The 12,100-nt window shown below is 47.3% G+C and overlaps 2 protein-coding genes across 2 annotated transcripts in view; one reads left to right on the forward strand and one right to left on the reverse strand.

The window, feature by feature from the left end:
* The first annotated feature begins 573 nt into the window (after positions 1-573).
* LOC136434060 (ZP domain-containing protein-like) lies at positions 574-3,994 on the forward strand. The gene is made up of 7 exons (XM_066426744.1): positions 574-769; positions 1,209-1,387; positions 1,823-2,098; positions 2,252-2,376; positions 2,665-2,764; positions 3,086-3,251; positions 3,693-3,994. Exons 1-7 carry the CDS (start codon positions 724-726, stop codon positions 3,857-3,859), a joined length of 1,059 nt encoding a protein of 352 aa, XP_066282841.1. The 5' UTR covers positions 574-723; the 3' UTR covers positions 3,860-3,994.
* Positions 3,995-4,768: 774 nt separating this feature from the next.
* Positions 4,769-12,100, reverse strand: part of LOC136434066 (amino acid transporter heavy chain SLC3A1-like) — a 30,380-nt gene continuing 23,048 nt past the window's right edge. Inside the window, exon 7 of the mRNA XM_066426751.1 lies at positions 4,769-5,901. Within this exon, the coding sequence (XP_066282848.1) occupies positions 5,536-5,901 (366 nt within the window). The 3' untranslated portion in view covers positions 4,769-5,535. The remainder of the gene's footprint in view (positions 5,902-12,100) is intronic.

Raw genomic sequence — 12,100 nt, forward strand, 5'->3', positions numbered from 1 at the left:
CAACAAATCAGGTTACGTCTTACATCGCTACTTAATTATGCATGAGCAACTAACGACTTTTTGTGCCAAATAAGGCTAGCTCATTAATTATCAATGAGCAACTGTCAGTGACGCACCCATAACCATGTCTGGCGGGGCTTTTTATCAGGGCCCCTTACGCGAGCGATGTAACGTGGAGCCATAGGGGTCCTGATTAATGAGGATGGGTCTTGTTAGCTTCCGTCCGATTCGATACCTCGCGAACAAGACCTGATTCCATTTTGAGTTAAACGACAGAAGACGAATGTTACAAGCTCATTTCACACAGGTCAGTACAACAGCTCCACCGTCATCACAAACGATACAAACAAAGTCCGGCTGGTGGGGGGAGAGTTCTACGGCTGTGTGGAGCTGTACGATGACATCACGCGGCAGTGGGGGCCTGTCAGGGGGTGGCGGAGTTATGACGAAGACAGGATGTCCTGGGCCGACTTGGCGTGTAGAAACTTGGGTTTCAACGCTGGACTTGCCACTGCCGGCTATGAGTTAACAAATGGAGTAGGCAGTTACACGATGCCCCTACAATACCACTACCACCAATCCTACCCCTCCCATGTCCCCAAGTTCGTGGTGTCCCAGTCCCTTCCCCATGGGGAGGGGGCGACTCTGTATGACGCCATAGACCGGGTGGTGCGGGGTCCGTGTCCGTCCAACGACTATGGCTGCAGCAGGGACGACCTCACCATGTGTCTGGCCTGCGCAGGAGAACGGCAGGACGATGGTCCACACGGTATGTGTGTCATGGACTGTCGACAATACCCTATCTAGCCTGCTCGCAGACTTCTTGGAGCGGTAACGTTTACTATGGGGGGGGGGGGGGGGGCACTGATACGCAATTTTCGACATGGGCTAAAATTCTCTATGGTGGCAAAATGAGTTTTGCCGACGGTAATCTGCAACGGAGGCAAGGCAATTTGTGAGGCAACAAAAATTCAATGCATGCTAAATCACACACACATGCGACAAGAAATTGGTCTAACATTATATTACCAATGAGCTTTTATCAACAATTTCCTTTTTTCAACGAATGCCCCTAGAGTGATTAAGTATTTCCAAACTTTAAGATGTGTCATGTTGTGTATGTTGTTACTTTTTTTAATGTACATAGGATATTGATTTTTATACTCTCTGCATCTTCTTGCTACGTTTCACTGATATTTCTATTTCAGACATCTCTGCCCACGTGACCTGCACGTCCGACCACCTGGAGGCGAGTTTCCCGCGCCCAGCGGACAACTCTGTGCAGCCGGCGGACGTGCAGCTAGCAGCGCCACCTTGCAGGGCGGAGGGGAACTCCACCCACATCTACATCCGGGCTCCTCTTGGGGAATGTGGCACTTCGAGGGAGGTACAGTACTTCATGTCATACCTGGGCCGGGATAACATTCGATTCGGGTGTTCCGGACCGGGTGATATAATTTTGGTTATCACACGGGCTTCTATAGAATATTTCGAACGCACTCCGCGTGCACCATGTGCGCCGCTGTCGAAAAACAAATACCGGATTCGGACATTGGAAATGCTGCTGTTACAATTTTTTCGAAGACAACAGATATTCTCAACTTCTGGTGCATTTCACATCGAAATGTGTGCTTTATTCGAGTGGGTATGACATACCTGAAATACACAATATGGGTGTATGATCACCGTCCTAGCATCACCTCGACTCATATAGTTAACTGTGACTTTAGTTTGTACCTATACTGTAATTTGTTTGGTCTCCTGTAAATCAGACAGTTCTTTGTGGTTCTAACTTTTTTTTCTCCCGAAAATCCTTGCCCAGTCCACCCCAGGTGAGATGATCTACCGGAACACCCTGATCATCGGGGCCGACTCCTCCCACGGCGGCATCACCTGGCAACCGGTCACCAAGGTGCCGCTGGAGTGTCGTCTGCAGAGGAACAAGACCCTGTCCCTCGACTTCCGACCTCACCTCAAGTCCGTCTTCCGGTCCGGCGTCCAGGGCAGGGGCGACTTCCGGATCTCCATGGAGCTGTTCCGGACTGACGGATTCCAGCAGCCGATCACGGAGTATCCGGTGTTTGTGGAGCTTCGTGAGGTGGGCTGGAGAATGGTTTCAATCAACTATTTATTCTTCTTTAGACCTTTCAGCAGTGTAACCAGGGCAATGACTACTTGTTTTGTTTCGTGCAATGTATCAATAATTGTTTCGTGCAATGTACCAATGATGACCTTGACCGCTATGTTTCAGATGCTCCACGTGCAGATCCAGGTGAACTCCAGTGACCCCGACCTGCAGGTGTTCGCGCACACCTGTGTGGCCACGCCTAGCGACGACCCGGACGACAAGATACAGAATGAAGTCATCGTCGACGGGTAAGAAAAACGCCAAGTTCTATATGTGCGAGACTGTCAATTTTCTATAAGACAAACTTCTGGCTGTGGTAGATTTTTTTATTGAGTGTGCAGATTCTGAGTTGTCTCCAAGCAGATGTAGAGAGATAACATCGTAAAGCGGTTATTTCACCGGAACAACGTATTTCAAGCTCCCAGTTCCCCAGAGAAGCTTGCCTGTAGAAATGCGGGAACAATGAGCTTTCATTTGCCTCCCTACATCTGCTTGGAGATTAGATTCTGAGTACGAATCGTCCGTTTTCTTCCCAGTTGTGCCAAACTCCCGACGCTGCAGTTCTACCCGTCGCCCGGCCCGGACAGGGGGCGCTTCGGCTTCCAGGCGTTCGCCTACACCAGCGGCGTGGACATGGTAACTCCTAGAGCTGTGCCTTTTACAGTCGTGAAACATCGCATGACACATACCATTCTACATTTTACACAACCAAAATTCAGCCACAATTAATCCGCCAATGTTTCGGCAGCAAGCAATATCAGAGTTCATCACCCCCTGATGAAGGCCAAAAATTGGCGAGGGACGAAATTGTAGCTGTGTAAAACAACTTCACAGACTTCCAAATGACACAATAAGCTAAATCACGGAATCAGTTGAATTGCTTTGGCAAGTCTCAATTCTCAATAAGAATGTGTAAAGTCAGACTTTCCCTTCAGTAACAGACATGTACATCCCCAGGTGTACGTGCACTGTGACGTGCTGCTGTGTAAGGCTTCGGACCCGAACTCCCGCTGCGCGCAGGGCTGCCAGCCGCCCTCGGGCAGGAGGCGGAGGGAGGCCGAGGGCGAACCCGAGGTGTACCGGCTCACCCAGGGTCCCATCGTGGTTGCCGAGGACCAGAACGGTAAGCATGCCCATGATCTTTGACACAGCTTAGGTCTTGTCGAGAAGGTGCTATCAGTAAGGTCATTGGCCGCACAAGAAGTGCTACAATAAATTGCGTATTGCACTCATTGATGTCGTTTTTGGGCGGAGACGTACCATAATAAACCCTGGTCGCTATGGTAACGGTTGCCATGGTCTCCATCAAACAGCAAAAGTTACCCAGCGCGTTTCCATAGAAACGACTTTTTCAGGGCTTTGGCGACTGTGCGTTGAGCGACCTGATCCCCGCCCTGTGGAAAGTGGGCCTAACCGCCTTTGTAGAACATCATAGCCTTTGACCTTATGATTCCCAGTTCAGTTGCTAAGGAAATAAAAGTCTGTTAGGATTTTGCTCCTAAAAAGAGACCTTAGTAGCTGCATGAAAGATATTCCTACATCTTCTCCATCCCGCCCTTCCCAGGTGAGGCCGGCGGCACCACCCCAAACCGCGGGAACCTGGTCACAGCTTCAGCCGTGGCGGGAGCGTGCGCCGTCCTAGCCGTCGCCATGTCCGTGGCGGGAGTCCTGTACACGGCGCGGCGGCACGGCGGCCAGGCCGGCTACAGGGCGCTGGAGGACCGCAGCTAGGCCGGCTACAGGGCGCTGGAGGACCGCAGCTAGGCCGGCTACAGGGCGCTGGAGAACCGCAGCTAGACAGGGGAAGAACTCCCTCTGACGAGCGTTAGTAGTACTGCCGTACTTTGTAGTGCCTAGTTGCACATAGGGCAGCAAGTTTCCTTACAACCGTAGTCAAGATTAAAACGGAATCTAAAATTCAAATTTACGGTCTCATCCTTCTTCTGTGCGTTTGGGTGTGTGTGATTCTCTGCGTTCCTAACGAACATAGGTCGGGGTCCGTAAAATTAAGTTGAACATTCTAGTTGTCTCATAACAGAAGGAACATTTGGCTACTTTTGATGCCACCGACAAAATGACAATACCATTACGCGACGGACAAAAGGATCTCAAACAACACATCTGCTTGGCTGTTTCACTTTTGTCATCAAAGATTACATCAACACTCCTGCTAACAAATCTCTTGAACGTTTTTCATTAGGTTCAGTTTGTGTCGAGGATTATTAGTTATAAGACAACAGTGTGTTTTCAACTGGTCTACTCGGGAATCTCAAGCCCTATAAACAAGCGAAACACTCCAGAGGGGCGTGAAGTTGGAATTTAAGGGCTTAAGCCGAGTATACCAGATTGTTGGTCCCACACACCAAATATCATTACAATCCATCTGTAGCTTCTTGAGTTATGCTGATCAGAAATATCCGGAAACACAAACACACAGAAAAACCCACATGCAGACACACCAAAAACAATACCTCTATTTTTCATGGAGGTAAAAATACCATCTAGGCAACTGTCTGGTTAGCCTTTATTGATTTTCATCTTAACAGCAATATATGAAAATATAGATCTGTTTGATACCTACATTTTATGTTTTTTCTGTTTCTATTCTTAATAGTTCTAATATAAACATATAGAACTCTTAATATAAACTCTTTCAGTCATATTCGCTTGTTATGAAGCCCAAGAGACAAGTCTCAAAGACTACGTGGTACATGTCAACATAAGTACAAGGAATTAACTATTACTAGCATCGTCACAAAGTTACATGTACATCTTCTACATGTCAAAGATGTAACTTTGTGACTGTATTGTTGAATGACAATATAGATAAGAACAAAATCAGTGAACAAGAACTAAGAGGCGGTCAAATAAGGTAACAGAGTACAACTTCTCATCCTAATCACTCAGTAGTGGTTCCACCTGCATCAAAATCACTAACATCCGTGTTTTGACTTGTCTTGAGATTCAGTATCTTGAAGTAACGAACATGGAACTTGTACAAAATGAACCTTAACAAAGTTGTAGCATGTACATTTTTGTGGGACAAAAACAGCTCTGATGAACTGAACTTGACTGTCAGACATAAGGAACTCACACAGCACAGGGTGTGGTGCTACTTTAACTGTGTTTCAGTGACTTTAAATGAAACACAAGGGGTCTGACATTTTCACTGAAAACCACTCCCAGTCTCACTGAAATGTCTCTCAATTCAGACAACACACAGCCATAGGGTAAAGGTTGGTCAACTATCCCTTATGAAGGTTCAGATGGAGTCACAGTGTTTCCTTAACAAGAGTGGCCATGCAATGTAGAGTAAGTGGTCTGCGCTCAATATGTGTGGGGCTTTCTAAAACAACCAAAAAAGCCGCATTCTACATATGCAAATTTGGTCTATCCAGATAGCTAAATCAGTTCCTTCCAAAAGCTGAAGAATGGGACTCATTCATTGTAAATTTCCCATTGAATATTGAATAGGCTTTGTAATACTCCCCAAAACATGAGTTTCTCAGTAGTGTCCAGTGAACTTTATTACCACTGTCACGCCCTTGCCTCTGATCATGAACTTTGAACTTGTTATGTCTGCATGGGTACTGCTGAGTCATCGTTTTCTGCTTCCTCGAGGTGAACGACCTCGATCTTGGTGGTGAACTTGACCTCGTAGACCTCTGGGAGGTAGTCATCAGTGGTGAGGTCAACGACCTCGGGGCCGTCATAAGCTGTGAGGTCGATGAGTTCAGGCGGCAACAGTTTGACCTTCGGTTTGCGCTCCCGATCTTTCACCAGGTCTTCTGCCTTGACCTCTCGGCTGGAGCTGCAGGATGCGGTTTCCATGGCAACCGGCTCTTCGTTTCTGCACGGAGGTACTGTCTCCATCTCAATCGTAGCTGGTTTTATTTCAGCAGAAGGTTCCCCTGGTTTTGCCTTGGCATCTTCAGAAGCAGCAATGTCTTTTGCCAGTTGCACTTTCCGGCTCCCGCCGTTCTCCACCCGAACGTTGGACAGACCTGCTTGGATGCCATTGAACGTTTTTGTTTCCTGAGCTGGGTTTGCCGCGGTGTTTTCACAGCTGTGGTTATTCGGTCGGACCTCCCGGCCAGCCACGATGGAACCCTTCACCTTGCTGCTGGTGCTCGTTGTTGAGACTCCCCTTGCCTCGTTGTTATCATTGAATAACACAACAGAACAAGGTGCAATCTCTGGACCACAGATGCTAGCTGTTGAGGGTCCTTCCATGTTGTTGATGTTGATGTTGCTGTTGTTGGATGAGACAACAGGGCGCGGTTGAACCTCTGGTGGTTGCTTCCCTTCCGTGCTGATGCTGGCTGCTGCGACTTTGTCATTGTTGCTGTTGGATAAAACAACACCAGTGATACTGTTACCAGCCGAGATGTTGTTGTTTGAGGCTAAGACGCTGTTGTTACCAGCCGAGACGCTGTTGTTCACGGCAGAAACATTGTTCTTTGAGGCTGAGACATTGTTCGTAGCTATGACAATGTTGTTCCCAGCTGAGATGTTCTTGTTTGTTGCTATGACGACAGGATAGGGCTGGATCTGGAAGCCCATCGCCCTGACAGCGTCCTCCGTGCGACACTTGACCTCCAGTGCGCCGCGCCTCACGCCCGTGGCCCACCTGAACCGACGCAGGAAGCTGGCCCCACGGGCTGGCGTGGGAATGTTCCGGCCCAGCCGAGTGGTCACCATGGTGTACTGGCCTGTGGGGTGGAGAAAGGGATGATGAAGTGATGAAAGTGATCTTGAACCAGGACAGCTCAATGAACCAGGACAGCCAATTTTTCACTGGCCGAGATAGAGAAAATAGACGGCATGTACAGTATTCACAGGCTCATAATAGTAGTAGTATAGTAATATCCAGTATTTTGATTATACTGCTGCCGGGGTCCCTGACACGGGTGGGCAGCAGCCGGCTAGTCGTCACACCCCTCTTAGTACCAGGAAATTCCCCTAGCTCTTTTTAGCAGTAGTATCCAGTATTTGACAATGTACAATGAACAGTGGCCTAATGTCCTGTCCTAAGGACTAAAGACCCTTTCCAGTAGCATGCATGTTGGGTGAGCAACAACACAGCCGGGATCTGAACTCACGATTAGATGTTCCGAATACAATTGTATTGGTCTTTTTCAAAGTGATGGACGAAAATTGATGCACACTCCGATGTCATCCATATAATCCAATCAACATGGCCTAATATAAGTTGAGGTTGGTAGCCCCCAAAAAAGGAAAAAAGAAAACTGCACTGACCGCTGGTGACTGCAAGCGTGTCCCTCTTGGTGGCTGGGACAAACACCGTGCCCTTGCGCCCCCTAGTGACGAGCGTTGGTTGGTGCAGCCACTTCTGCCAGGTGTCGTAGCTCTCCACCCTGATGGTTCCCACGTTCTCCACGCTCTGCTTTCCTCCGTCCTTCTGCTCACACATGGGGGAGAACAAGTGTTTGAAACGTCATTCCTCCATCCATCCACCCATCCATCCACCCATCCATCCATCCATCCATCCTCCATCCATCCATCCTTTCCTTTCCTTTCCTTTCTTTATTCCTCCATGTCAGGAGAGCCACATTAATAAAATACATGAATATACAGTCATTATAAGGTGTTACAATACAAAATAATAACTTTCTGCATATATACACAAGATTCAATAGAATATTTGATAGCATTAATCGGTACAAACGATATCGGTCAGTTCGGTACTGGTTATTGCAGTGAATCACTCGTCATTGAAAATTTTCGGTTGTGCGCATTAGCACTGAATCCTTATATTCTTACAGGGATCATCAGAGTCCTGTATACATTGTACTGAGACTTTAAAGTGTCCATGAGTCATCAATGTCCCTTTCATCTTGTATGTTGGAACACCCCTGCTGCTACACTGGTTACTTTAGAAGTAGAGTCGGAACAGAGCACACTGTCCTTAATCTCGGCTTGTTGGTCTTTCCTTATCTCCTAAAGTCCACATGCTTTAGTGCTAAAGTTGCCAGGGGATACAGCAGTCCAGCTACAGTTATCATGTAGTCCTCCCAAATGACAGGGTCAATCTCATCTTCTACAATATCTGCTCCCAGCATTATTTCCGTAAACCTTTCGTCTGGCTGTTGGTGAACGGACGCCATCACCCTGATGCCCAGCTTGTCTGTTGCTGCATCCGCTAAACTGTCTCTGAGGTTGTTAAAGGTGACACAGCTAGAGACCAAGTGCCCGACTATATCTGTTGTTGTTGCGTCACATGTAGGGCATTGCTTAGGGCTGTGTTTCACCGGGGCTGTACTCAAATGTACTAGTTTCTGTAGAGTCTTTTGGTGCTTTGGGTGTTTCCTTGCAAGTGACCACAGCTTGTGGGGTTCTGAGCTCATACTGTGTACTCTGAAGGATCTAGGTTGGTGACTGTGTGCTGAGACCCATTCACTCTCTTCCTTGGCACTCACTGCCCTCTTCACTATTTGCTTCCACTCCATTTTTGTTGGGAACTCTACCGTTTGCCAGTATCTTTCAAGGTACTCTGTTAGGCCGTAATCTTCGGCTGCTCTGAAGCTGTCGCTAATGAAACCTCTTGTTGTGCGACATGGCCTTGCCAGTATGTGCGAATACAATCTGAAGAGGAAGACTTTCTTGGCTAGTGCAGTACAAGGGAGATTGGCAAGCCTCCCGAAGAAACACAGCTTGTGTTTGTCCATGATGGCTTTCAGAGTATGCATCCCCAGGGCACCAAGGCTCTCTCTAGTTCCTGTCTGTGGGTGCATATTCTGCATACGCTTCACCCCTCCTCTGTGAACTCTCTCCAACTTCATCAGGTCTGTCTGGGTAGGGTACCATAATTCGCAACCGTGCAACATACTGGGTATGACGATTGTGTGGTAAAGTATTTTTGTGACCAGTGGGTTGGGGGTGTGTCCTTCTAGACCGGTAGACAAGATGGCACTGATACGCCCTTTCCCCTTTCTACAGGCACTCTCTATGGCTGCCGCTGAAGTTGTGTTGGACGAATGCTGTATTCCTACGTGTGTTACCGTGCATGCTTCTGGGATTTCTGATGCACCCATCACCCATTCAGGATCTGTGTTGATTCTATGCATCCTGTGGTTCCCTTGTGTGAACACGATGCATTGGCTTTTGTTGGGAGCGAATTGAAATCTCCATCTTCTTCCATAGTCAGCTATTGTATTAATCATGCCTTGTAAACCTCTCCTTGTTCCTGCCAATAGGCAAATGTCGTCTGCAAGGGCTGGGGAACCACAGTACATCCCTCCTATGGACACACCACTTCCTTGTAGTTGCAACACATCATGGATGTCATTGTTGGCTAACAGGAAACAAGTTAATGACAGGATGCCACCCTGGTTTACGCCCCTTGTAGTCACAAACTCCCTGGACTCTCTCCCATCCAGCAGCACGGAGAACTTACTGCCTATATGCATGTGTCTGAGAAGACGCCAGAGTTTGCTGTCGATACCTGCCTTGTAGATCTTGTACAACATGCCATCTATCCACACTGTGTCGTATGCCTTTTTGGTGTCTAAGAAGCACCCGTAGACAGTGCTACTTCTCTCTTGATAGTGGTTTACTATCTCTTGGACCATGTAGGCTGTTGTTAAGTTGCTGCATCCTAGCTGTCCTCCACTCTGTAGCTCATGAGGAAGCCCCCTCGACTTAAGCCATGGTTTCAGTCTGTTGAAGAGTAGTGATTCCCAGACTTTAGATATTACTGGTAGTAGGGTGATACCGCGGTGCGAGTCCAAGTCCGCTTTGTTGGTTTTGTTCTGCTTCAGTAAGGGAACTTTGAGGCCCTTTTTGAAGGCCTCTGGTATGTGCTCTGATTCCCTTATTGCGTTAAAGAGGTACGTTAGTCTAGCCCACAGTACTTCACCAGCATACTTCAAGTGTTCATAGGTTAAGCCATCTCTGCCTCCCCTTTTGTTGTTCTTAAGTGTTCTGCAGATTGAGGCTACTTCTGCTACAGTAAAAGGCTCGTCAAGTATGACCTCAGCATTACTGTGGCTTTCTTTTTCCATGCTTTTCACCTCGTCTTCAATTATCTTCTTATGGTTATCATCAAAGAGTCTACCTTCTTCTTCTTGTTCATTTCCTAGCATTTCGAAATGCTTGGCCCAGGTTTCTCTGACTTCTGCAGGGTCTGTAATGAGCTGTTCTCCCACCTTGACTGCCTGTGGCTGGTCTTTTTTGCCCTTTCTTTGCCTCACTCTCCTCCAAAACTTTTTGTCATCTGTGCTTGCCAATGAGGCTAATTCCTCATTCTCTTTGGCCTCGTGCAAAAGCTTTGCCTCTCTTAGTTCTGTTCTGAACTGACCCTTGCTGCTCTTGTAGTCTGCATACAGAGGATTACCTTTTCCTCTCGGCTTTCCTGCTTCTTTCCATAATAGCCATGATTTCACTTGCTTTTCGTGACATTCTGTAAGCGTTGCTGACCAGTATGGTTTCTGGTGACGTCTTATTGTCTTTGTTGGTAATGTTTCTTCAGCTGCTCGTTTTAATACAGTAGTTATCAAGCTCAGTTCATCTTCAATAGCCTCCTGTGATTTTTCGGTTGGTACTGGGGCTGATTGCAGCCTTTGACAAACTCTCCTCTTGTATGTGTTTTCTGTTGGTTGACTCCTCACACCTTCCCAGTTCAACCGTGGGTCTGGACTGCTCTCTTTCCACTCTCTTAGTTTGTTGGAAAACTGAGCAATGATGGGATTGTGGTCTGACATATTAAGTTCATTGTAATCCATGACTTCACATCCTATTGTGTCTGCAAGTAGCGAGCACGGTACTAATATGTGGTCGATTGTGGACTGTCTATCACCACTTCCTTGAAATGTTTCCAGAGGACCCTTGCATAGGTGACTTAAATTCAGGGACACAAGGTCTAGTTCAAGGGTGATATCAATCAGTTCATCGCCCAGTTTGGATGAGGATCCTCTACCTCTGGGACCACCGCTCCTCCCCATATCTGCATTGAAGTCTCCGAGGAATATCACATTTCCTTCGCTCTCGTATTTTCTGTACATCTCTCTCACATAGTCTATTTGTTCTCTGTATTCCTCAATGGGTTTAGTTGAATCTGGGAAATACACTGCAAAGAGGAATAGTTTCTGGCCATTCTTTTGTTGGACTCTTATTCCTATGATTCTATCATTTCCATCTTCTAACTTATGGACAGCATAGTCAATGGACGTTTTCCATAAAAAGGCTACACCGCCCTGGCCTCTCCTCCAGTGACTTGTAGTGTGTTCTGTCAGCTTGCTATCTGCCTTGCCCCAACCTCTGTGTGTCATTAACAAGTTGTCTAGGGCTGGAGTAGCCTGAGGGTACAGCCATTCATTCATTCATTCATTCATTCATTCATTCATTCATCCATTCACCCATCCATCTATCCATCGGATGATCCATCCATCCATCAATCAATCCATTCACCCATCCATCCATCCATCCATCTATCCATCCATCCAAAATACAGCCCTAGGCACCCATCTAAGTAATTAGGTAGTTACAGGGAGATCCTTATGATTCTATAGGACCAGACAGGGCCGTATCATTGTACATGACCCAGGGCTAGAGGCTAGGGTTAGCAATATTTTGCTAGGGTTTATCGGGTAGCCGGAACACAACATTTATTTTATATGTAGGCCTTTCCTGGTGACTTGACTGACTAAGATGGCATCCAGGCCATGAAACTTGCCTTGTTCTTGGCGTATCTGGGCAGGGAGAAGACGAAGCCAGCGATGCCGCCTCTCTCATCGTCGTGGAACCCTTTAACAGCCCTGGCAAACAGAAACACAAGTTAGCTCAAAGGTGTCCGACAACATTTCTAAACATGTACAGGAGACAAGTAGCTCAAAAAGTAGCAGCCTCACAGTTGAGGTCATGGTTCCAGTTAGGTGGTAACTGGGAGGCCCAGGTTCAATCCTGGGTCAGGACATTTTGGTTGGGGCTGTATCTGTCTTTCAGAAGAAACAA

This window comes from Branchiostoma lanceolatum, chromosome 4, assembly GCF_035083965.1.
Source record: "Branchiostoma lanceolatum isolate klBraLanc5 chromosome 4, klBraLanc5.hap2, whole genome shotgun sequence".
Lineage (NCBI taxonomy): Eukaryota > Metazoa > Chordata > Leptocardii > Amphioxiformes > Branchiostomatidae > Branchiostoma > Branchiostoma lanceolatum.

Excerpts from the sequence above, each read along its gene's own strand:
- LOC136434060 (XM_066426744.1), top strand. The coding sequence starts at position 724 with ATGTGTCTGGCCTGCGCAGGAGAACGGCAGGACGATGGTCCACACG. Across the intron at positions 1,388-1,822 it reads AATGTGGCACTTCGAGGGAG|TCCACCCCAGGTGAGATGAT; the intron begins GTACAGTACTTC and ends ATCCTTGCCCAG. Across the intron at positions 2,099-2,251 it reads TGTTTGTGGAGCTTCGTGAG|ATGCTCCACGTGCAGATCCA; the intron begins GTGGGCTGGAGA and ends GCTATGTTTCAG.